Source organism: Mercenaria mercenaria, chromosome 4 (assembly GCF_021730395.1).
Source record: "Mercenaria mercenaria strain notata chromosome 4, MADL_Memer_1, whole genome shotgun sequence".
NCBI classification, from domain to species: domain Eukaryota; kingdom Metazoa; phylum Mollusca; class Bivalvia; order Venerida; family Veneridae; genus Mercenaria; species Mercenaria mercenaria.
The window spans coordinates 80,793,290-80,817,335 of NC_069364.1; the positions used below are offsets into that span (position 1 = coordinate 80,793,290).

The 24,046-nt window shown below is 35.6% G+C and overlaps 2 protein-coding genes across 4 annotated transcripts in view; one reads left to right on the forward strand and one right to left on the reverse strand.

Annotated features, from left to right (window-relative positions):
• Nucleotides 1-9,484, forward strand: part of LOC123552281 (neuronal acetylcholine receptor subunit beta-3-like) — a 33,362-nt gene extending 23,878 nt beyond the window's left edge. For all 3 annotated transcript variants that reach the window (XM_045341812.2, XM_045341813.2, XM_045341814.2), the window contains exons 2-9: nt 1,610-1,755; nt 2,153-2,307; nt 2,838-3,036; nt 4,098-4,238; nt 5,900-6,011; nt 7,123-7,209; nt 8,406-8,524; nt 8,798-9,484. In XM_045341812.2, the coding sequence (XP_045197747.2) occupies nt 1,610-1,755; nt 2,153-2,307; nt 2,838-3,036; nt 4,098-4,238; nt 5,900-6,011; nt 7,123-7,209; nt 8,406-8,524; nt 8,798-9,124 (1,286 nt within the window). In that variant the 3' untranslated portion in view covers nt 9,125-9,484. The remainder of the gene's footprint in view (nt 1-1,609; nt 1,756-2,152; nt 2,308-2,837; nt 3,037-4,097; nt 4,239-5,899; nt 6,012-7,122; nt 7,210-8,405; nt 8,525-8,797) is intronic.
• A 5,983-nt stretch (nt 9,485-15,467) lies between these two features.
• Nucleotides 15,468-24,046, reverse strand: part of LOC123553024 (serine protease inhibitor dipetalogastin-like) — a 47,998-nt gene continuing 39,419 nt past the window's right edge. Inside the window, exons 6-13 of the mRNA XM_053542295.1 lie at nt 23,873-23,926; nt 21,246-21,374; nt 20,871-21,020; nt 20,103-20,252; nt 19,237-19,386; nt 18,888-19,010; nt 18,216-18,368; nt 15,468-15,780 (exon numbers count right to left, since the gene is read on the reverse strand). Of these exons, the coding sequence (XP_053398270.1) occupies nt 15,468-15,780; nt 18,216-18,368; nt 18,888-19,010; nt 19,237-19,386; nt 20,103-20,252; nt 20,871-21,020; nt 21,246-21,374; nt 23,873-23,926 (1,222 nt within the window). The remainder of the gene's footprint in view (nt 15,781-18,215; nt 18,369-18,887; nt 19,011-19,236; nt 19,387-20,102; nt 20,253-20,870; nt 21,021-21,245; nt 21,375-23,872; nt 23,927-24,046) is intronic.

Sequence of the window (24,046 nt, forward strand, 5' to 3'; positions counted from 1 at the left end):
GGTCATATGGTTTACATAGACTTGTATAGGGAAAAACTTTGAAAATCTTCTTGTCCAAACCACAAAGACTAGCATGGCTTTGATATTTTGTAATGTAGCATCATCTAGTGGTTCTCTACCAAGTTTGTTCAGATTATTCCTCTAGGCTCAAATATGGCCCTGCCCCAGGGGTCACATGGTTTATATAGACTTATATAGCGAATAACTTAGAATCTTCATGCCCATAACTTGCATCATTCAAATTTGGAATACATGTATAGTTTTGAGTGGCAAGATGAACGCTGACATGAGTTGACCTTGATCTTGACCTAGTGACCTACTTTCACATTTCTGTAGCTACAGCCTTCAAATCTGGACCACATGCATAGGTTTGTGTAGCGAAAAAAACTTTGACCTTGTTATTGACCTAGTGACCTACTTTCACATTTTTGAAGGTACAGGCTTCAATTTTGGACCACATGCATAGTTTTTTGTTCCAAAATACAATTTGACCTCGATTTTAATCTAGTGACCTACTTTCACATTTCTCAAGCTACAGCCTTCAAATTTGAAGCACATGCATAGTTTTGTGTACTGAAATAAACTTTGATCTTGAGATTGACCTAGTGACCTACTTTCACATTTCTGAAGGTACAGGCTTCAAATTTGGACCACTTGCATAGTTTTGTGTTCCGAAATAAAATTTGACCTTGATTTTGACCTAGTGACCTACTTTCACATTTTTCAAGCTACAGCCTGCAAATTTGAACCACATGCATAGTTTTGTGTACTGAAATGAACTTTGATCTTGAGATTGACCTAGTGACCTACTTTCACATTTCTGAAGCTACAGGCTTCAAATTTGGACAGCATGCATATTTTTGTGTTCTGAATTGAAATTTGACTTCGATTTTGACCTAGTGACCTACTTTCACGTTTCTCAAACTACAGTCTTCATATTTGAAGCACATGCATTGTTCTGTCTACCGAAATGAACTTTGACCTTGAAATTGATTTAGTGACCTACTTTCACATTTCTCAAGCCACAGCTTTCAAATTTGAACCACATACACATTGTTTTGTACCGAAATGAAATTTGCCCTTGATTTTGACCTTGAGCTAGTCTTGGAATTTGGAACATTCAAAAATGGCTTGGTGGATGGCGCCAAGATCACTTTGTAATCTCTTGTTAGGTTAATAGATTAAAGGTTAAGGTCAGATTAAACCAGATTGGTAGAACTTTTGTTTACAGTGCGCTTATAATTTCTGTTCCTTGTGCAGTTACTGAATGCATCAAGGGGGCATTTCGTGTTCGACGAGCTCTTGTTCTCATAGTATACCTAAGGGTAGGGTATAACATGTACTGTAGCATTTTCTTTCAAGTTTGGTGCTAGTGTATAAGGGTCCCACCAAACAATTGTAAAAATTCTTTATTCTTAATAAATGTGCGTCATGCGAGGCCGACAATGTACTAGTCGGGAAGGTTAAGACTTCCACATTGTCACACAGGCATATCGACACTGTTGGTCAAATAACGCTGTTCGCATTTTAGACGTGATTTTGGGCTGTTAAGGTTTACGGATTTCAAATAATACGACCTTTAACGCCTACATAACATTATGTACTTCAGGTTCAACTGAAACACTCGCTGATGTGCACACCAAGCTGTTGCAGACAATTCTGAAGGGATACGACAAAAGAATCGTTCCACAGATAAACGACAGCATTCCAGTCAGTCTTTCCATTGGAATCAGGCTGATTGATCTGGTTGACCTCGTGAGTTGGTTCATTATTAACATTTTAACATTAAAAATGGAAGCATGGCCTCAGAAAGAATTCTATGTTTAGTCCAATGGATCCCCTAATCAAATTCCTCAAAGATGTGCATGTACATGGTGTTAAATTCTTTTCGTTATCTGAAACTTTCTAAAGCATGGCATCTCAGACGCTTACTGAAATAAGATAGCGATTGGATCTTATTATAAAATACATTCTTCTTGTTTGTTTAACTAAAAGATAATTTAATATTTAAAAGAAACAAAAAAGAAACAATAATCAACCGTTCCAGTGACTTTTTTTCGAGTGCATGTACATGGTATGACCTTTTATGACGAGTAAATGGACTGAAACACTCGCAGCAAGCCAGACCCATATTCTTTTCTTTTGTTTGTAGTTCGAGCATGAAGAAATCATGGAAACCAGAGTTTATATTCAACAACTTTGGACGGATTTCCGGTTGAGTTGGGACCCATCCAGGTTTAAGCGTATACATGTTATCAATATCCCAGTTGAAGAACTGTGGCAACCGGATGTCTCGCTGTTCAATAAGTAAGTGATTTTTAAAAAGTCAGGTTCAGTGAACATCTGTAGTTCGGTTACACCTATACGAAAAAACATGTTTATGTAAATCAGTGTACGCTTAGTAATGCACGTTGTTGATGTCATACAAGTTCCTTTTTCAATCATGTAGACAAATTATGTCAATAGAGAGATTGCGATTTCAAACGCATATTGGTATAAGCTTTACGTGTAGGATTTTATTCTTTATTTCAACAAGCGTTTGAGATGTTATGATTTAGAGAGAAAATTACAGTTTTCACACACTGGAGCCATTTGCGTTCAAGATGTTCTTTTAAAATTAAAATATTATGCTTTAACATGCAGATTTACTTGTAGAGAGCAGCTGGTTTAGAAAACAAAACATTTTGCCTGATGCTTACTATTTGATATACGTAGAGATTGTACTACACGACAGATGTTTTTGGCTGCGTGTCTTTAGTGAATAAAACATTTTGATAGAAACAACTTCAGTCACAATATTTTTTCTCGTGATAAAATTCCAATGGATTTTGTTGCAGTGCCGAGATACAATTAGAAACCATGAACACGCTGGCAATAGTGTTCAGTAACGGTCACGTGTTTTACTCACCGAAAGCACGTATCAGAACACGTTGTCAAATGGATATGACATCGTTTCCATACGACCAACAGTTTTGCTCAATCAAATTTGGATCATATACTTACGATGGAAACAAAATCAACCTCACTATGTATCACGTAAGTATGGAATGATTTTATGAAGCAATTATAGCTAATTGCCTGTCTTGAGTGGCGTTCCATAGATAAAGATAATTATAGCGAAACCCACGCCGAACAAATAGATGACATCGCTCAGATTTAAAGATATACGATGTGCATATTTCCTTAAACAGTATTATATATAGCTACTCACTTTAAAATGTTGAAAACCCCTGCCAAATCAATTTAACTTGACTGAATATATAAACTTAATTGTGTCTGTAGAGCTTCATTCACAACAAAATATCATGTATAATAGTCATTTGTTAAAATTACTTCCAGGTTTTAGTGGTAATACAGTTTTATACTGTGTTTTAACTACACTTGTTCCAGGTGTGTTTCAAGTGTTGTCTTCATTGTTTCTGTGAAACCTGTAACACTAGAAATCAAGCCCACCATCCCTACCCTCTTTTAAAGTCTCCTCCTCATGAAGACATTTCTAAGGATTTTCATTCTTATGACATTGAAGAAGTCCTGAAGGGGCGTGTCTTTCCGTCTGACTTTCTTCAGCCACCTTCTAATCTTGGCCATAACTTTATCAGATCCTCACGAAAAGCAGCGGTATATATGTGTGACGGTGTTGTCTGTGCATCCGTCCGTCAGTCATTTCGTGTCATTCGTCAAGTTTATACGTCATAAATCTTAAATTTGCGGTTAAGAAATCTAATCTAGTTATTCCTGTTGCTGAGGATACACTTTTTCAAAAGTTTTAACATGCGGACGACATGTAAGCCAATGTTATAATCAACTAGCGGACATTGTAACGCATGCCAGTACTGTATATCAGAAACTGTCGCTAGCTTTTAATTCAAAAATCTGTACCGGCTCCAGCGCTATTCACTCGAGTTTAAAACAACCCCAGATTGCATCACTGTCGTTTAGTTCTGCCAGTTTCGAGAGTTTTAAATTGATCTTTATAACTCTGAACTGAAGAAACAAGTGGAGTGATTGAGGCTGTACTATTCGGACCCGAGTGAAAAGATTTAAACGTAATGGTTAATAATTATGCTTCAATGGTTCTTTTCATACATTTTTTTCAGGAAAACAGTACATTCGATCTGTCAGAATACTCAGTGAACAAGGAATGGCATTTAACAGCTTCACCGGCCACAATTTTCACCAAAAGATACGATTGCTGCCCGGAACCATATCAGCATATTCAGTTTAACCTAAATTTACAGGTTTGTTATGCACCATGTATTCAATGTTTTATGTCCCCACAAGGCATACAGCGTTGGTGCTGTCCGTACGTCTATCCGTACGTACGTCCCGAAATCTTGTGTGTCCAACTCCTCCCACATTAATAGCCTGATTTTCTTCAAACTTTCACAGGTGAACAAGCTTGATGTGCACTTAGCCAAAACGGAAGAAACTTTTTCTATGACTATTTTTCCCGCAGTTATGACCTTTTGATAGTTTTGCTATATAGAATATAGAGGAAATAATGTGTTCCAACTCCTCAAACACTACTGAAATTATATTCTGAAACTTTCACAGATGAAGGACCTTGATGTGAAGATGACAATAAATAATGGACTTTCTTCTGTGGCTATTTATTTCTAGAATTATGGCCATCCCCTAATTTCACAAAACAGGCCTAAGTGAAGAAATATGATGTGTTCAACTCCTCATACACTTTTTGAAGGTGCTCAGATGCACAACATTATCTGCATATGACTATAAAGGATGGACTGTGACATTTTTGATCAGTGTTATGGCCCTTTTTTAATTTCTATTTCTTTATATCTTCACTAAAATATGTGTTAAATTCTTCATACTCTTTGAAGGAATGGGTTCAAAGTTGGATCGGTGAAGAACCTTTTCATGAAACCGCGTAGTATGTGAGGGCATCCGTGTCCTATGGACACTATTGTAGTTTCAGAATGATATATAGTTATTTAAGAAATCATAAGTTCCCAAACGTGGTTTATCGTAGAATAACCCGAGTTTTGAGTTCTTATGCGTAAGAATATATAAGAACGAAAAACTCGGGATATTCTACGATAAATCACACTTGGGAACTTATTATTTCGATTCTAACACGACATTATAGTATCAACAGTGTTAGAAAAAATGTTAACTACTTTTTGCGACCGTACTACGCACCTGGATCGGATGACGTCATTGCACGCGAGTGGTTTATTGCAGAATAACCCGATATTGATTTTGCTCTACATGTATGTAGGTTATTTGCTGGTCGTGTTAGAATCATATATAACAACCTGTCTAACAGTAGAAAGGCTACAATACGTCTTTTGTAAACAGTGTCGTCTGCAATGAAAACACTAGACTAAGTCTTAATGATTAGAACGAATTCCGACTTGCACAAACTGAAAAGACGACCCAGATTAGTTTAATGTTATCAGTTGCTATTCGGAATCAAGATTAGGTTCGTTTTGTACATATCAAAATTGGAAATCTGGTTGAGAATGTCAAAACAGCTCATTTAAACAGACATTTGTTGGGTTTAACGTCGCACCGACACAATTATAGGTCATATGGCGACTTTCCAGCTTTGATGGTGGAAGAAGACCCCAGGTTTTTATGCATTATGTCATCACGAGCGGGCACCTGGTTAGAACCACTGACCTTCCGTAAGCCAGCTGGATAGCTTCCTGACATGAAGAATTCAACGCCCCGAGTGAGGCTCGAACACACATAGATGAGGGGCAAGTGATTTGAAGTCAGCGACCATAACCTCTCGGCCACGGAGGCCCCTGTTTTGAAAAAGATATAATTTATAGTTGTTGGGGTTCTATGTCAAAGAGTCTCAAATATTCAATGGATTAATTTAGACTTAAATGCAATCAATGTGTAGACCTTTTTTGTTGTTTTTTTCCAGCGTAAAGCAGTCTACTATACGCACGTGTTTATTTTACCGGCAGTAGTAGTAGCAATTCTAGTACCATTCCAGTTCCTTTTGCCGCCAGACTGCAGGGAGCGGCTCACGATTGGTATGTAGATAATACCTGTATTAAGGTGATGTCACGTTTTGAATTTCCGGTAAATAACAAAAAGCAAAGAATATTCAGTTCTTTCAAAAATCCGTTATATTATGATTCAGCCAAATAGTTTTCTTTGTCTACCAGAAAGGAACAATTCTTACATCTTAATATTGAGGTTTGGTACCTTTATAACAGACAATAAACTAAAACAATAGAAATTCATACGCGACTTCCATGAGCTCAACAAAGCAATTTCAAACACAAATATTAATGTGGAATGTAAAGTAAGTTACACACTACATTATCCGACCAAGATACTTACAAAATCAATGCATTTGCAGGATAGAGAGATAAAAATAATTTTGACAGCTCGTGAAAACTAATGACAAACTTTGACAGGTATTTAATGACTCGTGACCTAATTAATTTTTTTCTGTTATTTCCAACTTCCAGTTTGATTTTCTTAAAAACGATATTCTATATTGTAGCTTACGACTCGTGAATAAAAATAATATAAGAATATGTTGTTACCTCACTGTCGTTTTGTCTATCCAAGTCTCGTACGAATTCCTATTGTTTCAGTCATTTGTCACTAATTAGAGCAACTCACAGTGTTGCAATCATACAAAATACATCTCTTATTTTCACATAGATATTGAGGATTTATCTAATGAGCACATGTATTAGAAACACAATTGTAATACCGATTGTGTATTGCAACAATGCTAAACTATCTCAGCCGTGACGTACTTTTACCTTCTGATAGAGTACCATATCACTTTGACAAATCTTGTCTATTAAGACCATATTGCGCTGTCGCAGATCATCTGCCGAAAGCTATACATTGATGTGCTGCTTGTACTACAACATTTGTACCTTGTGTAGTCCATTCCTCCTACAGTTTATTAAATGCAAGTAATATGTCTATCCGCGGCATGGCAGCGGATAAAGCGTCTTCATCGATTCCTAAGTGAGTTTAGTTATCGCGGGGGATAAAGAGATTTCGCTCTATGTTCTCTCTGTTCTAAGATCTTTAAACTTTTTCACTTTCATTGTTGCAGTTCGACGTTTGCACTATAAGTAAGAAATATTCTAAAATATTGTAAATATCTTATTTCAGGGTCTACATTGATGTTAGGAATTGTAGTCCTTATTGCTATGATTCAGAACTTTCTGCCGGAAGCTCATCCTAATCTACCTTATTTAGGTAAAGTAATATTGACTATCATGCTATTCATTTAAAAGGGTTTTTTTTTATAAATTGTACAAATAGACTATATCAAATATCATTACATATTCATTTCTGTCGGGGGCGACGCTGTATGAGGCTGTATTGTTTATCTTGTAACCTAAGTAATAGGTTTATTTGGTTTTACGGGAATAGGATTTTTACTTTCAGACTCGCGAAATGTGAAATAAATTTTATCATAGTTTTTAAAGTATTTTCTTTTGTCCACTTAAATAATTTTAATTCAGGTAAAGATAGATTTAGCCAGGAGATATAGTTTTTGAACGTCTGTCCGTCTGCATCGCGGTCTGTCATCTGTCGCAATTTCGGTCCGGTCATATCTTTGTCATCGATGGATGGATTTCAAATAACTTGGCATGAATGTGTACCACATAAGACGACGTGTCGCGCGAAGACAGGTCCGTGCTCAAAGTCAAGTCAATTAGACATAAAGGATAGTGCATTGATGGGCACTGTCGGTCCATTTATTTCATCGATGGATGGATTTTTCAAATAACTTGCATGAATGTGTACACAGTAAGGACTGTCGTCGCACGACCAGGTCCGTAGCCAAAGGTCAAGCAAAACATAAGGATTGAATGATGGGCGTGTGGTCATATCTTTGTCTAAAGCGGGTGTTTAAAAAATTGTTGAATTTGTTACACATAAGACATGTCGCCCGCAAGACCAGGTCCGTAGCTCAAAGGTCAAGGTCACACTTAGACATTAAAGGATAGTGCATTGATGGCGTGTCCGGTCCATATCTTTGTCAACCATGGATGGGTTTTCAAATAACTTGGCATGAATGTGTACCACAGTAAGACGACATGTCGCCACAAGACCCAGGTCTGTAGCTCAAAGGTCAAGGTCACACTTATACGTTAAAGGTCATTTTTCATGATAGTGCATTGATGGGCGTGTCCGGTCCATATCTTTGTCATTCATGCATGGATTTTAAAATAACTACGCATGAATGTGTGGCACAGTAAGACGACGTGTCGCGCGCAAGACCCAGCTCCGTAGGTCAAAGGTCCTAAACTCTAACATCGGCCATAACTACTCATTCAAAGTGCCATCGGGGGCATATGTCATCCTATGGAGACAGCTCTTGTTTCATCATGCAAATAAGAAATATAGCTCACTTTATATTTTCACTACCTCGAATTTTTTTTCAGTGCAATATTACTGCCTGACGATGATATGGTTTGCTATATCTATGGTACTGTCCATCTGGGCTATAAATACACAAAATAGGGGTCCAAGAAAACGAAAGGTCCCTGGAATAATCAGACAGGTGTGTTATATTCCTTCTTTAAAGCCTGTGTAAATATTGTTGACTTTTCGATTTAAACATATTACATTTAAATCATGTTATTTAACCAAAGTCAGCTGTTTGAAGAAAAGAAAAGCGATTTCTAACATTCATGTAAACTCATAAGTCCTTCGCACTGGACTGAAATATATAACTGAATAGATAAATAAATAACAAATCAGTAAATAAATAAATTGAAATTAATGATAACAAAATTACTAAGTATTGATATAATAATTTATATATTTCTTGAAGCTGTTTTTGAAGACGCTGAAGAAGATAGTGTGTGTGAATGAAGACAGCTACCATCCCTTAGATGACACAGAAACAATTTCCTTTAAAAGCATTGACAAACAGACAGTTACAAATTCTGCTGATGGTAAACACGACGGGAATAAACTGGAAAGAGACGTTGATGAGATATTGAAGCAAGTGAACGTGCTTGTTGTACGGAGTGTGATAGCAGAATCTCGGAGAAATGTGAGGACTGAGTGGTACCAAGTAGTTCTCGTGTTCGACAGAATTATGTGTCTTCTGTTTCTGTTGGTGTTTGTTGTGTATAGCTGTGTTCTACTGGGTTAGAGCATACTATGGGACATGGAAATTAAGAATGTGTGTTTGTGTTCTAGTGAATGCAAAGGACAGAAATTACCCCTGTTCAACATGTATCTCGATATTTGGATGCCGCTTTCAATATGTTCCAGAAGTGCTCCAGAGAGAAGCAGAATTTGGCGCTCTATGTAAAATAATTAAGTGGTCTTTTATTAAACATAGATTGGATACAAGTCTCAGATCTTAAATGTTGAAAGTGGGATTCAAACCTAGTGTTGACAGAATTTCTTAATAGTTGAGCAAATTCAGATAACAGTATTGGTGTTCAAAGGAGTTATATTCTCTCATTGTTTCAATTTCGTATAAATAAAATATGACAATGTTGAATGATTCTATGTTATGTTTTCATTTAGTCGTGAAAACTATTCAGAAAAACTTCAAACTATTTAGTTTGCTGAAAATTTTGATAACAATTACTCACAATGTGTTAGATTTTAAGCTCGACTATTCAAAGAATTGGTAGAGCTTTTGGACTGATCCGTGCGCAGACTTCGGAGTCCCGATTTGGTTCAGTTTTTGTATGTAAGCTGGTATCTCAGCAACCACTTGTGGAAATGGATTGAAACTTCACACAGTTATTTACTGTGATAAACTGACATACATTGCACATGTTCCATAACTCTAGTTTTGCTTTTTACAAAATTATGCCCCGTTTTCGACTTAGAAATTTTTGGTTCAGTTTTTGTATGTAAGCTGGTATCTCAGCAACCACTTGTGGAAATGGATTGAAACTTCACACACTTATTCAGTGTGATAAACTGACATACACTGCACATGTTCCATAACTCTATTTTGCTTTTTACAAAATTTTGCCCCGTTTTCGACTTAGAAATTTTTGGTTCAGTTTTTGTATGTAAGCTGGTATCTCAGTACCCACGTAAGGGAATGAATTGAAACTTCACACACATTTTCACTGTCATGATCCGATATGCTGTGCACAAGTTCCATAACTCTAATTGGCATTTTTACAAAATTATGCTCCTTTTCGACTTAGCAGTTTTTGGTTATGTTTTTGTATGAAAGCTGGTATCTCAGTAACCACTTGTGGGAATGAATTGAAACTTCACACACTTATTCACTGTGATAAACTGACTTATATTGTACAAGTTCAATAACTTTATTTTGCTTTTTTACAAACGTATTCCCTTTTTCGTCTTAGAATGTTTAGGTTAAGTTTTTATATGTAAGCTGGTATCTCAGTGCTCACTTATAGGAATGGATTGAAACTTCACAGACTTGTTCACTGTCATGATCTGACATGCAATACACAAGTTCAATAACTCTACTTGACATATTTACAAAATTGTGCCCTTTTTTCGTGTTAGCAGTTTTTGGTTAAGTTTTTAGCTCACCTGTCACAAAGTGACAAGGTGAGCTTTTTTGATCGCGCAGCGTCCGTCATCCGTCGTCCGTCCGTCCGTGCGTGCGTTCGTCCGTGTGTAAACGTTTGCTTGTGACCACTCTAGAGGTCACATTTTTATGGGGTCTTTATGAAAATTGGTCAGAATGTTCATCTTGATGATATCTAGGTCAAGTTCGAAACTGGGTCACGTGCGGTCAAAAACTAGGTCAGTAGGTCTAAAAATAGAAAAACGTTGTGACCTCTCTAGAGGCCATATACTTCAAAAGATCTTCATGAAACTTGGTCAGAATATTTACCATGATGATATCTAGGTCAACTTTGAAAGTGGGTTACCTGCCGTCAAAAACTAGGTCAGTAGGTCAAATAATAGAAAAACCTTGTGACCTCTCTAAAGGCCATATTTTTCATGGGATCTGTATGAAAGTTGGTCTCAATGCTTATCTTGATGATATCTAGATCAAGTTCGAAAATGGGTATTGTGCAGTCAAAAACTAGGTCAGTAGGTCTAAAAATAGAAAACCCTTGTGACCTCTCTAGAGGCCATACTTGTGAATGGATCTTCATAAAAATTGGTCAGAATGTTCATCTTGATGATATCTAGATCAGATTTGAAAGTGGGTCACGTGCCGTCAAAAAGTAGGTCAGTAGGTCAAATAATGAAAAAACGTTTTGACCTCTCTATAGGCCATATTTTTCATGGGATCTGTATGAAATTGGTCTGAATGTTTATCTTGATGATATATAGGTCAGGTTTAAAACTGGGTCAACTGCGATCAAAAACTAGGCCAGTAGGTCTTAAAATAGAAAAACCATGTGACCTCTCTAGAGGCCATACCCTTGAATGGATCTTCATGAATATTGGTCAGAATGTTTACCTTGATGATATCTAGGTCAAGTTCGAAACTGGGTCACGTGCCCTCAAAAACTAGGTCAGTAGGTCAAATAATAGAAAAACCTTGTGACCTCTCTAGAGGCCATACTTTTCATGGGATCTGTATGAAAATTGGTCTGAATGTTCATCTTGATGATGTCTAGGTCAAGTTTGAAACTGGGTCAACTGCGGTCAAAAACTAGGTCAGTAGGTCTAAAATTTAAAAAATCTTTTGACCTCTCTAGAGGCCATATTTTTCAATGGATCTTCATGAAAATTGGTCTGAATGTTCACCTTGATGATATCTAGGTTAGTTTTGAAACTGGGTTACGTGCGGTTAAAAACTAGGCCAGTAGGTATAAAAATAGAAAAACCTTGTGACCTCTCTAGAGGCCATATTTTTCATGAGATCTTCATGAAAATTAGTGAGAATGTTCAACTTGATGATATCTAGGTCAAGTTCAAAACAGGGTCACGTACCTTCGAGAACTAGGTCAATAGGTCAAATAATAGAAAAACCTTGTGACCTCTCTAGAGGCCATATTTTTCAATGGATCTTCATAAAAATTGGTCAGAATTTTTATCTTGATGATATCTAGGTCAAGTTTAAAACTGGGTCACATGAGCTCAAAAACTTGGTCACTATGTCAAATAATAGAAAAAAACGACATCATACTCAAAACTTGTTCATGTGGGAACAGGTGAGCGATTCAGGACCATCATGGTCCTCTTGTTGTATGTAAGCTGGCATCTCAGTTCCCACTGACGTGAATGGATTGAAATCTCACACACTTGTCCACTGTCATGAGCTGATATGCATTGTATAGGGTCCGTAACCCTGTTTTGCATTTTTACAATCCGACTTTTATGTTCATTCAGTTGACAATCGAGCGTTGCTGTCCTCCAACAGCTCTTGCTTTGTACTATAGTAAACACTTTATAGTCGGATTTTTATGAAACTCGATATAAAATGTAACAAAAACAGTTGTGAAAATGAAAGCAGCTTAGAATAGAAAGAATGTTTATGGGCATGGAGTCTCGAGAGTGTTTCCATTAACAATATTTTTCACAGCTTATTTAATGCTGCTTACACGTGATACCGACATTTGCAACACGACAAAACTTTTCCTGGAACATTTTGACCATCCATCTCAGTATTCTAGTTCGCACAGCAATTTAAACTGTGTTTCTTTGCTTGATTATCTGATTATTCTACCCCAAAACTGAATTCACGTTTTGCTTGAAAAAAGGTGTCAATACATGTAAGCATGGGGATAAACACATGATTAAGGACGTATGCTAGAATTTGGTGCGAAAATTTTCCCAATAACAGAATTTCTTCAAACTTTGGATATTGAAGGACAATCATCTAAGAAACAAAAAAATGCAATAAAAATCATAGGTCACCGGTATCGAAAAAGCGTTATCTGCCCTTGAAAACGGCATTTCCCCCAAAAATGACGTTTTCAAGGGCAGATAACTCTTTTTCGAATCCGGTGACCTATGATTTTTATTGCATTTTTTTGTTTCTTAGATGATTGTCCTTCAATATCCAAAGTTTAAAGAAATTCTGTTATTGGGAAAATTTTCGCCCATCTCATATACAGGGAATTCTAGCGTACGCCTTTAAAATGCTAAAATTGTAACATAAGTATTAAACTTGTAAAGTATTTCATCTTGACATTTTGCAATGGAAAAGTTACACAAAAGCTCTACAAAACTAGTACAAAAACAATACTTAAGATTAGTTCAATATAGACCTCGCGGACCATCAATGGACGTTAAAAGCCACGCGAATTTGATCAAGTTTGTACATATGTGCATGACATACTTCTATTCAACAAAATTAATTCTTGTGTCTGTGATAGCCTTCAAAAGCACGGCGTTTTGAGTACTACAATACCTATTTCAAAAAGGCCACAATATAATTACACTTGTAAACGTTTGACGTCACTGGCCTTGAAGCTTTTCCTCAAAAATTTGAACTTACGTTTCTATTTAAAATGTGTCTCAGTTTATAACGTGTGTATTTAAGGAATATTGCCTAAGACGAAAAGTGCAACGCCTGTTTTTAACAAATACAATTTTAGAATAATTATCATTGTACTGGTTGGGCAACAGTATCCGGACAGGACCAGTTTCCGGACACATGTAATAACTGCTTTATTTCGTTGTTATTCACGTAATTGTTTCATTTAGATCATTTAGATGTTTGTTCTTCGTGTCTACAACAAACCATTATATCATAAGGCTGTATAATGTTAAGTTTTATGATGATACCTCACCTATGTTTACAAAACAACTATCTGTCTTAAAGGGGGATGAAGATAACATTGCGCATGCGCAATAGTTTACACTTGTCGAGGGATCAAGAGGGGAAGAAATAATTAAACTGCATATTGATTGTCTGCTGATAAACTCTGCTACTTTTAATTTCACGTAACAGTTACATAAAATGCAGGGCTGTCGATTTTTGCACTAATTTTATTCTATATCTATTGGAATGGTCAAGAATTCGTGTTAGACGAAATTCGAGCTTTTTATAGTCAGCTTCTGTTTCTTTCGTAGCTGCTGTAGAACGTCGGGTTATGTTTCGTGTGCATTTTTGGAGAGATTAATGATAAAGAAATGTGTAAAATAGTTTAAATACATATTTCGATATCACAGTAACAGCAAAACATAGTCAAAATATTTGTCCGGCTACTGGTTTATCTCACGGGGAAAATAACTTCTTATTGTGACCCCATTCGAGGCCCTATGGAACCCATAACGCGATGCTGATTACAACATCGGATGCGGAAGGAGCTGAAGTTTTTGCAATGTGGGTTTCATTTATGTCAAATCTTTTTTGAGGAAATAATGGAGCCGAAATATGAAATTGTGTCCGGCTACTTGTTCCCAACCAGTACACTCGATGTATTACCAATGCTGCCCTTACCAACACAAAGCTGGACATTGGAAGGTCGTTATCATTCGGAGCAGGAGAAATATTTGAAACTTTACACTGTGTAATCCTTTAACTTGTGCATGAAACATGAATATGAAATATAGGTATACAGACACTACATAGGAAAATGGCGCGAAAAAAGAATGGTAATGGCGGATTCAAATAGTCCTCAGTATTTTTTTTTCTATTTTCCTTATTTTCTTTGCCTTTTTGCTGCAATCACATGACAGATCTATGCTTGACATGTAGGTAGCATTTTCATAATAAAATAATATCATAACAGAATTTGTCATGGTTACTTAGTTCTGGGTCACTCAAAATGTTCATTTTTGAAAGACCCTGCTTAGTTCATACACCACCACTACAATTTGGGGTCTCAGTTTTAGCTGCTTTTACAGTTTGTTTGACTGATAATATTTTTCTTGCACCAAGCATGATTTTATTCAGCACTGACAATATTCTTGAAGAAAATGTAAGTTAGAGACATTTAAAATGGGTCCTGGGGTGTGCTGCAGCCACTGGAAATATGTCAATTTTATGTAGAATAAAGATGTGTGTTGTAACCATAACTCATTTTGGCAAATGATGTAAACTGCGTAAGGGGAAGTAACTTTCCACATTTTCAAATGCGTACTATCATGATACATTTATAATCGACCTGTGTACATAGTATGTTTTCATGGTAGTTATGTACTAGCTGACAAATCCGATGAACAACTTTTTACTTTGATGGGGCCTAAATAATTTTTTATAATATACTGGTAGTATTTCCGTTACTTTATTAGTAAATGATTACAAACATAACATGAAAACAACAAGTTCCAGTCTTTATATATTTTATAATCATTATTTCAATGAAAACAATTTAATACAATTATTCTTCCCCTCCAAGACATCCAAAACTCATGGCTTTTCAGCATTGTCCAAAATAAGCGAACTCAACATCTCTGTAAAGAAATGAAAATGGATCATTAAAATTGTATGTTATTTAACTGGACAAACCTTTCGGCATTAGAGTCTAGTTATGCAAATGAATTTGGGTTTTCCCTGACAATGTGTTTGTAGAACTTATTAACTAAAGCTTTACTTGCGTCTTTTGAGATAAAATCTATTCGTCAAGTAATTTTTAAGTTCATAGTCTTATAAAAGTGGTGTATTTGTAATGTATATTGGAAATCTGAATTAATATCACATACTTGCAAGCCATAGTACATCTGTTCGGGTAAGTTACTCCATCTTTGCCACACATTGGAATGTAGATCTTTGGACAAGGACACGGCTTTTCAGTTGTTTCTTCGGTTGTTTCCTTGGCCTGTTCGGCTGAGTCCGTTGTGTTGTCGACAGACTTGTCTTCATCATCGCGCCTTCTTCTTGACTGTGCAGAGTTACTTGTGTCGTCATCCTCGCCCTCTTTGCACTTTCCAAAACTCTTCAAGTCTACACCTCTAAAACGAAATCATCTGTTTTTTAACGATTTTATTTACATTTATTAAATTTAATTGAACGGTTCATTACTTGGAAACAGTAAACTATTAATGTTTTAATTTGGTTTTCACTATTAAAGGCAAAACTTTGGGGAAATCAGATTTGTACTGTACTCTAAGGTAGTTCTGCACGTTTGGGTCAATATTTTTCTAAAATGTAGAATTTCATTAAACTCTGATTTTTCAAGAATATACTTAGAATCCTTGATAACGTTTATACGATTATATCTCAAACAGTGATTTGCGTGTGGATAAAATCATTGTTAGTTTAAACATATTTTATTTCAAACATATGTGCATATTACAATTTACAATTTACAATATTGTTATCATACATGCTGAAAAAGGATTAGATCCGAAAGCTATGCTTATAAAGGTCTTCTCCTATATGGGATAACTTACAGTAAATTTGGCAGTTTGTTTGAAATGTGTTATGGAACAAAAATTTATTTGATATGCATTGAATCGAAAAAATGACATGAAACATTAGTATCAAGTTAGGACAATGTTTTGAAAAAAAATCGAGATTAGAAAATAGAAGTTTATTGTAATTAGTAATTATAACATTAAAAAATGAAAGAAATTTTATGCATATTAAGAAGATTCCTTCCGATAATAAGATCTGCATAAACAAATAATAATATAAATAGTGAAGTAAAAGGCGTCCAATAGAAATGAGAGGAAACAGAAATAAATGTATGAGGTTTGGTTTGGATTGATGAAGGTTTGGAGCAAAATGGAAAGTTTCTTAATGTAGTTAAGCTCATGGAAAACGTTTACTTTCCCTAATGTAGTTTTGAACTGCTAGGAATATACTGTTATTGATGTCATCGCTAAGATTCTGGTCACCGTACAGAAGAGTGTGCAGAGTGACAGTGCAGAAGCTGGAGGTTGTTTGAAGGAGTCTTCTACGGATATCGTTGTAACCTGGACATTCAAAGAAGAAATGATGATTGCTCTCAATGCTTCCGCACTGACAAAGGGGTGAAGGATAGATGTTTTTCTTGTAGAGATGTTGGTTCAGAGAGCTACACTCAGTACGCAGACGGGCATGATAAATTTGCCATTTCCGTGCACCAATGTGGAGTGTTTTGGACATGTACTGGTGTTTCGTGTTAGCTGTGATTTAAAGGAAGACAAGGTTGGTGAATTCTGTATTTCTGACGGTAAACTATTCCATTCTCTTAGAGCAGATGGTAGAAAGGAGTTGTAGTAAAGAGAAGTCCGAGTACGTATACCTTGTATATCATCAACATTGCGTAGGTTGTATCGAGTTACTTCACCAACAGATGGAGGAACTAAAGCTGAAAGGTAGCCAGGAGAAAGGCCATTTTTCATTTTGTACAATAATATGAGTTTATGGTTTCGTCTCCGGGTTTCGAGAGATTCCCAAGGAACTTCTTTATGAAGTTCACGAAAAGATACTAGCTGAGTAGTTCCAGATACAATTCGGGATGCTTCATTCTGTATTTTGTCGAGTTCTTGTTTCTCATACTGAGTGCAGTTTGAAAAGATAACATCAGCGTATTCAAGAAGTGGTCTTATAAAAGAAAGATATATTATTTCCAAAGATTTCCTATCAAGTTGAAATTTTAATTTGCGCATAATATAGATGCGTTTCCATGCCTTTTCTGTAATATAGGTGATATGCGTGTGCCAAGAACCATCTTCAGATAAGTGAACGCCAAGGTGTTTATGGGAAGTAACAGAGGCTATTGGATGATTGTGCATAAGAAGAGGTGGATGGAAAGGTTTTGATGTTTTTCTTGAAATTACCATTGTTTCTGATTTAGATGGGTTGAATGTGACTAGCCATTTGTCAGCCCAATCTGAGATTTTGTTAGGAGTTTAAATGCGAAGTAATTATATGCGCCCAAGTGATATAATAATACGCATCTAAACGACAAATCACTGTTTTGGGATATATTGTTTCTTAAGTACTAATCATACTAAAATGACTTATAATATAGTGGAATGAATTGTGTAGGTTTGTGTGCTTGATTTTGGGATATATGCCTATAAATAAAGAGATCCGCACACTTCAAGCTGATTATCTTCAAGCTAATTATATGAGATTATTTGATACTATTCAACGTGTCAAATGTTTCAACGTCACGTTTTATCTGAAGAAACATAGTAACTTTAACGTTTTAATATATTTAGTCAGGGGTTGCCATTAATACACAAAAGGATTTTCAGTTTAGTATGCTGCGTTCAGGTTTTATTCGGATAAATGACGTAACGCCATTACTGCCGTTTCATCAGAGTAATAGATCATTGTTTTTTAGATTTTAATGTGTATTTAACTGTTACATGGAAACATCGCTTGATTATTAACACCACATTAAACATAAGGTAACAATTCAAACTAAAATAGTATTTATTTTATAACTTACGCGCACTTTCGCACGCACTGACTTGGATAAGTGACGTCATCGGAACCGCAGACAGGGAGGTAAATCTTCGGACAATGACAATCTTCGTATTCGAAGAATGAACGCTTTCTGCGTGTATCCTCGCATGGTCCTTCAAAGTCAAGCTCGATACCTCTGAAAAAAACAATGTTTATTTTTTAACTGGTCTTATTTCAATTTTGCAGTATAACAAAAGTTGTAATAATGAGTTTGTCTTAGAATAGGGCCTAGGGCCTACTTCGTACACGGTTTTTCGTGAGCAGTCAAAACTATCGTCCCGGTACCGAAGAGACGCCTGTTGACGTCTTTCTGAGTACCTCTGTTGAGCAAGAAACAATTCATTGCAGAGGACAACAATCAAAACTGTTTCACCCCTTATGCAAGGTGAGAAACAGTCAAAAATGACATTTTATTGATAATATTAAACACAATATTAAAATTTAGAAATAATAATTGTGAGACTTGTAGCCGTACATTTTATTTATATAAATCCAGCATTTAATCCGACTGAACCCGTGTAACGACTTCATTTGTAATATAATGTAACAGCTGGAATTTACCTCATTTATTGCTTTGCAAACATATTTACATAAACATAGTAACAGATCTTCCTCCCTTTTTATTTCTCTAGTGTAGCACAAAAAATCAACTTACGCGCATTTCATTTCGCACATGTTTCCATAAGTATCACCATTCTTCCCACACACTGGCCAATACTCCATTGTACAAACACATTCGGGCTCCTTACATTCTCCCTCATGGTTAAGTTGTACTCCACTGAAAAAAATACCATCAAAATTTCAAATTGATGTCTTCAGAAACACTTTATAAATAGAGTTCAAAATAACAGTCATGCAATCAAACTGAAAACAAACATCCTAAGCTGATGTCCCGAAAGGGTGAAATTTTAAAGAAAGTATTCTTGCTTTAGCTAATATGCATGTATTCATTTGTAATCAATCGAATCGCATTATTGGAAGTAAACTTCTAAATACAAACTAACTCGCAATCCATCATACACTTGTTGCCATAGGTTTTGCCATCTTTTCCACAGACAGGTTCGTAGAGGAATGTACATGCGCAAATTTCTTTATCTACGCCGCGCTTTTTCCTTGTATTCTCACATGGCCCCTCAAAGTCAAGTTCTACCTCACTGTAAAAGAAATATATAATCTTTTTTTTTCTTTTTTTTCTTTTTTTTTTTGGTTACCATAATTATAAACAGATTTCCACCCGTGGCAGTCTTCCGTCATTGAAACACATACTATTCGCTGGTAATTCTTACCTTTTTTAAACAGATTTGTTTTCGAATTGAAATTCAATATTATTTTTCATATTGATTTTTCCTTTTCAATATTGAATAGTAACTTAATAGTAACACACTGTTTGTTTTATTCTGTGACTTTTTTTAATTTGTTAAAGGGAGTAAAAGGAGTACAGAGAAAAAATAAGTAAAAACTAACGCGCATTCCATTTCACACATGTTGCTGTACGTTTGACTCTGGTCAATACTTCATTGTACAAACACACTCGCGCTCCGCCATACAGTCTCCCTCATGGTTTAGCTGTACTCCACGAACAATTTTATATTCATGTATCTACTGTGAAATTCGATTTCCCGGTAATCGAGATATGAAGGAAGTTAGACAAGGTAACAGACTACCGAATTAATATTCAGCTGTTATGACGGTGACTTTTTCTAACGAACCCTCACAACCCTCACAACCTATTTACAAGTTTCGTGGAAAACCTTCAAACCAGTAAAGAGTAATGACCTTTTAACACAATACTTTCATGTTATTTTATTAACTTTAGTTGTTAAGTATTAATCTAAGCTATCAAAAGTTTAAAATCCGAACAAAAACTCACTTGCAATCCATCATACACTTGTTGCCATAGGTTTTGCCATCTTTTCCACAGACAGGTTCATGGAGGGTTGTACATATACAGGCCTCTTCATCGTCTGCACGTTTTTTCCTTGTATTCTCACATGGCCCCTCAAAGTCAAGTTCTACCTCACTGTAAAAGAAATATTTAATTTTCTATTTTTGGTTACCATAATTTTAAATAGATTTCCACCCGAGGCAGTCTTCCGTCATTGAAACACATACTATTCGCTGGTATGTCTTACCTTACCTAAACAGATTTGTTTTCGAATTGAAATTCAATATATGCTTATTTTTTCATATTGATTTTTCCTTTTCAATATTGAATAGTAACTTGATAGGAACATACTGTGTTTTTTTTTATTCTGTGACTTTTTTAATTTGGTAAAAGGAGTACTGAGAAATAAATAAGTAAAAACTAACGCGCATTCCATTTAACACATATTGCTGCACGTTTCACCATCCCTGCCGCACACTGGTCAATACTCCATTGTACAAACACATTCGCCCTCCGTCTCCCTCATGGTGAAGGAAGTTAGACAAGGTAACAGACTACCAAATTAATATTCAGCTGTTATGACGGCGATTTTTCTAGCGAACCCTCACAACCTATTTACAAGTTTCGTGGAAAACTGTCAAACCAGTAAAAAGTAACGACCTTTTAACACAATACTATCATGTTATTTTATGAACTCTAATAGTTAAGTATTAATCTAAGCTATCAAAAGTTTAAATCCGAACAAAAACTCACTTGCAATCCATCATACACTTGTTGTCGTAGGTTTTGCCATCTTTTCCACAGACAGGTTCGTGGAGGGTTGTACATATACAGGCCTCTTCATTGTCTGCACGTTTTTTCCTTGTATTCTCACATGGCCCCTCAAAGTCAAGCTCTACATTACTGTAAAACATTTATTTGTATATGAGTCGGCAGTCTTGATTGATTAATTTATTTGCTTGCTTAAACAGAATATCTTCTTTTTTTAATAAAAGCTATATATTTCCTTTATTTATCAGTACTGTAATTGAAATATTTACTTAATTTTTGTCTTTTCGGAATTAATGTTTTAGTTTGGTTATTCTGGTAACTTGTGGCTATTTTTTTTTAAAGGGGTATGATACTTACGCGCATTCCATGACGCAGAGGTTATCATAGGTTTTGCCGTCTGCACCGCATACCGGCCAGTACTCCATCGTACAGATGCAGTCGTCCTCAACATCCGGACATTCTCCGTCAGATGTCTTTTCTACATTTCTGTAAAAGAATAAAGGCTTATCAGCTAGAATATTCAGAACAAACTGGTAGTGAGTGGTACGTTGTACATTTTGTCTTTAAGATATATGTTCACCATGCAAAATTTAATTCAAGCCGGATTTTACAAAGCACCATATCCATTGAAAACGGTAAAGCCATATGATTGATTTTTTAGCTGAACTGATTTGAAGAACAGGATATCAAGCAAATCAATCACGCTTGAGCTCGCCCGTTTAGCTCGATAGTGAGAACGCAGACTACGGATCGAAAGATCGTGAGCTCTTTCCCAAGTATCATGTGTAAGTTACTTGCGGAGAACAGACTGGCACTTGTACACTGGCTAGATTAACTATCTGAAATACTGTTGAAAACGGCGTTTTCCCAAAAAAAAAAAAAACATAAAAAAACAAGCAGACGTCAATTAAAATCGTCCGGTTAAATGACGATAGGCCTTACTTTTGACACGATTGATTCTGCCTTTGCGACCAGTGCAGAGCAAGATCCTGCACTTCCGTGCAGTCTGGCCATGATCACTGTTCGCCATTCAGTCAGTTTCTTTTTGGTATGCACCTCTTTTATTGTAATTGTACTGTCCAATTGAAAGTGGACAAGTTCATTATAGAAATCTAGTGGGGAAATAGGCGATATTACGCGTACCTGCGATATTGCATATGTTCCCATGTGTTTCGATCAGTCGCCACGGGATCAATCTATTAACATACAGCGTCCATACTGCCTCTTTTATACGTACCAGATCTCTTGATAATGTAGTTGTCAAAAAACCAGAAAGACCAAAAATGGATTAACATTGAAGAAAATTTACAAAATCATAATTTACTAGAAGTCATTATGGTATGTGTTAAGATCTTATTTAATCGTTATTTATATGTAGGGGAATCCTGAAATTTTCAAAGCGCAGCGTGTGTAGAGACGTATCAAGGAAACTGCTAGATATGCGTATTCAGTGTTGAATTATTTTCCATCTTTTTGCGCTGAATACTAGTAATGTGGTCAGTTCAATTTATAACGCGCCTATTATAAAGCTATTTTTGCACAATTATCTCATTATTTTTCATTCGTATTTTAATTTGCGATGTACAACCTAATGGGTTTTAAGTAAGACAATACTTAAATAATCTTGTTTAAATTTATTTACAGAAACTAAACTATCGTACATTTGTCCCATCAGTAATAAGACGGTACAAACCATAGTGAACTTATATTCTGTTGGTGTAGTTATTCCAGGCATTAAATTGATTTTTAGTTAAGATGCTTCATTGCAAACTGAAGTAGTTGGGGCTGATCATTAGATTCATTTGGTTATTTTATTTTATATATTTCGCATTTCCAAATGAGCTGACTGATAAGGCGGCGGTGTATTTTAGTCCTGTCATTTATGGAGGTTAATTAGTATTTAAAATTACGCTGATTTCAACAAGTTTAAGGACTAATACTTCATTTGATATAGTACGTTTATTCTTATATAAAATGTTCTTTTTTATAGACAATAACCATTGTCGCCTGTTTCTTAGATACTCAAGTTATGTATTAATGTTGATTCTTTATGCAATTTAGGTTTTATCTATATCAGATGGCCGTCGCGCTGTTATGATTTTTTATATGCAATTGGTTACTTAATAGAAAGAATGCCGCCATTTGTTTGGTGTTAACCGTCGTATGCATGAAGATAATGCTTAATCATAAAATTGTGTTCTATTTAGATACAATATTTAAGCTGCATTTGAGTGACAAATCCTCAAATATCGTATTTGGAAGCTACTCGCCCGTTGGGTGAAATTTTTCATGTGTGATTCCACAGTTTGGACATAGAATGTATATATGTCATGATTGATTAAGTGGGCGAATAAGTTAAATATGTAAAATTATGCAAATAATGTGAATTTCGCATTGTTTCAAGCTATACAACGGTTAACTACCATCTGCACACTATTTTTGGTTATTTATAGGAATATCTTGTAATAATCTTATGTCAATAAGTTTGTTTCATTAGTCACTTTCAGAGTACTTACTTTTATGAATTTTAGAGAGAAATTATTATTCGCCTAAATGTGGGTTAGTCCTTTAGAATTGAAAAACCCTTAAATATTTCGATATTAAAGACCTTTTCCTTTAACGAGAACATACATCGAAAAATTTGCATTGGGCAATGTTGATATACTTATGCCAGTTATTTCACATTTGCACTGGTTGTGATCTTGTGCGTGCGAAATATTTCTCCCCAAAGTTTTTAACAAATACTGACTGACACAGAAATGCCATATTTGGACGGTGTAAACCTAACGTTGTTCAGAGCATCCAAAATATTCTATACCTGCACCCTGCACCCAATGTTATCTATCGAAACAGATTAAAAACCAATTTTACGCTTTGACTGAAAATGTAAAATAAATTTACATTTCATTCATTATTGTTAATCAGCACATAACAATGCCAAAGCATACAAACAAATATGGCCAAGACAAAATAAGAATACATACCTATTAAAGCTGCCAACAAGAGCCCGGTTACAAGCTGATACGCCATGGTAAAAGCTGAAAAAATGTACCATTTGATTTAATAAAATGAAATACAAACAAGCATGTATATAAGGAATCAGTTAGTCTGTTTTTGTTTTCTTTTACACAGATTTTTTAAATTACATACATGAAATG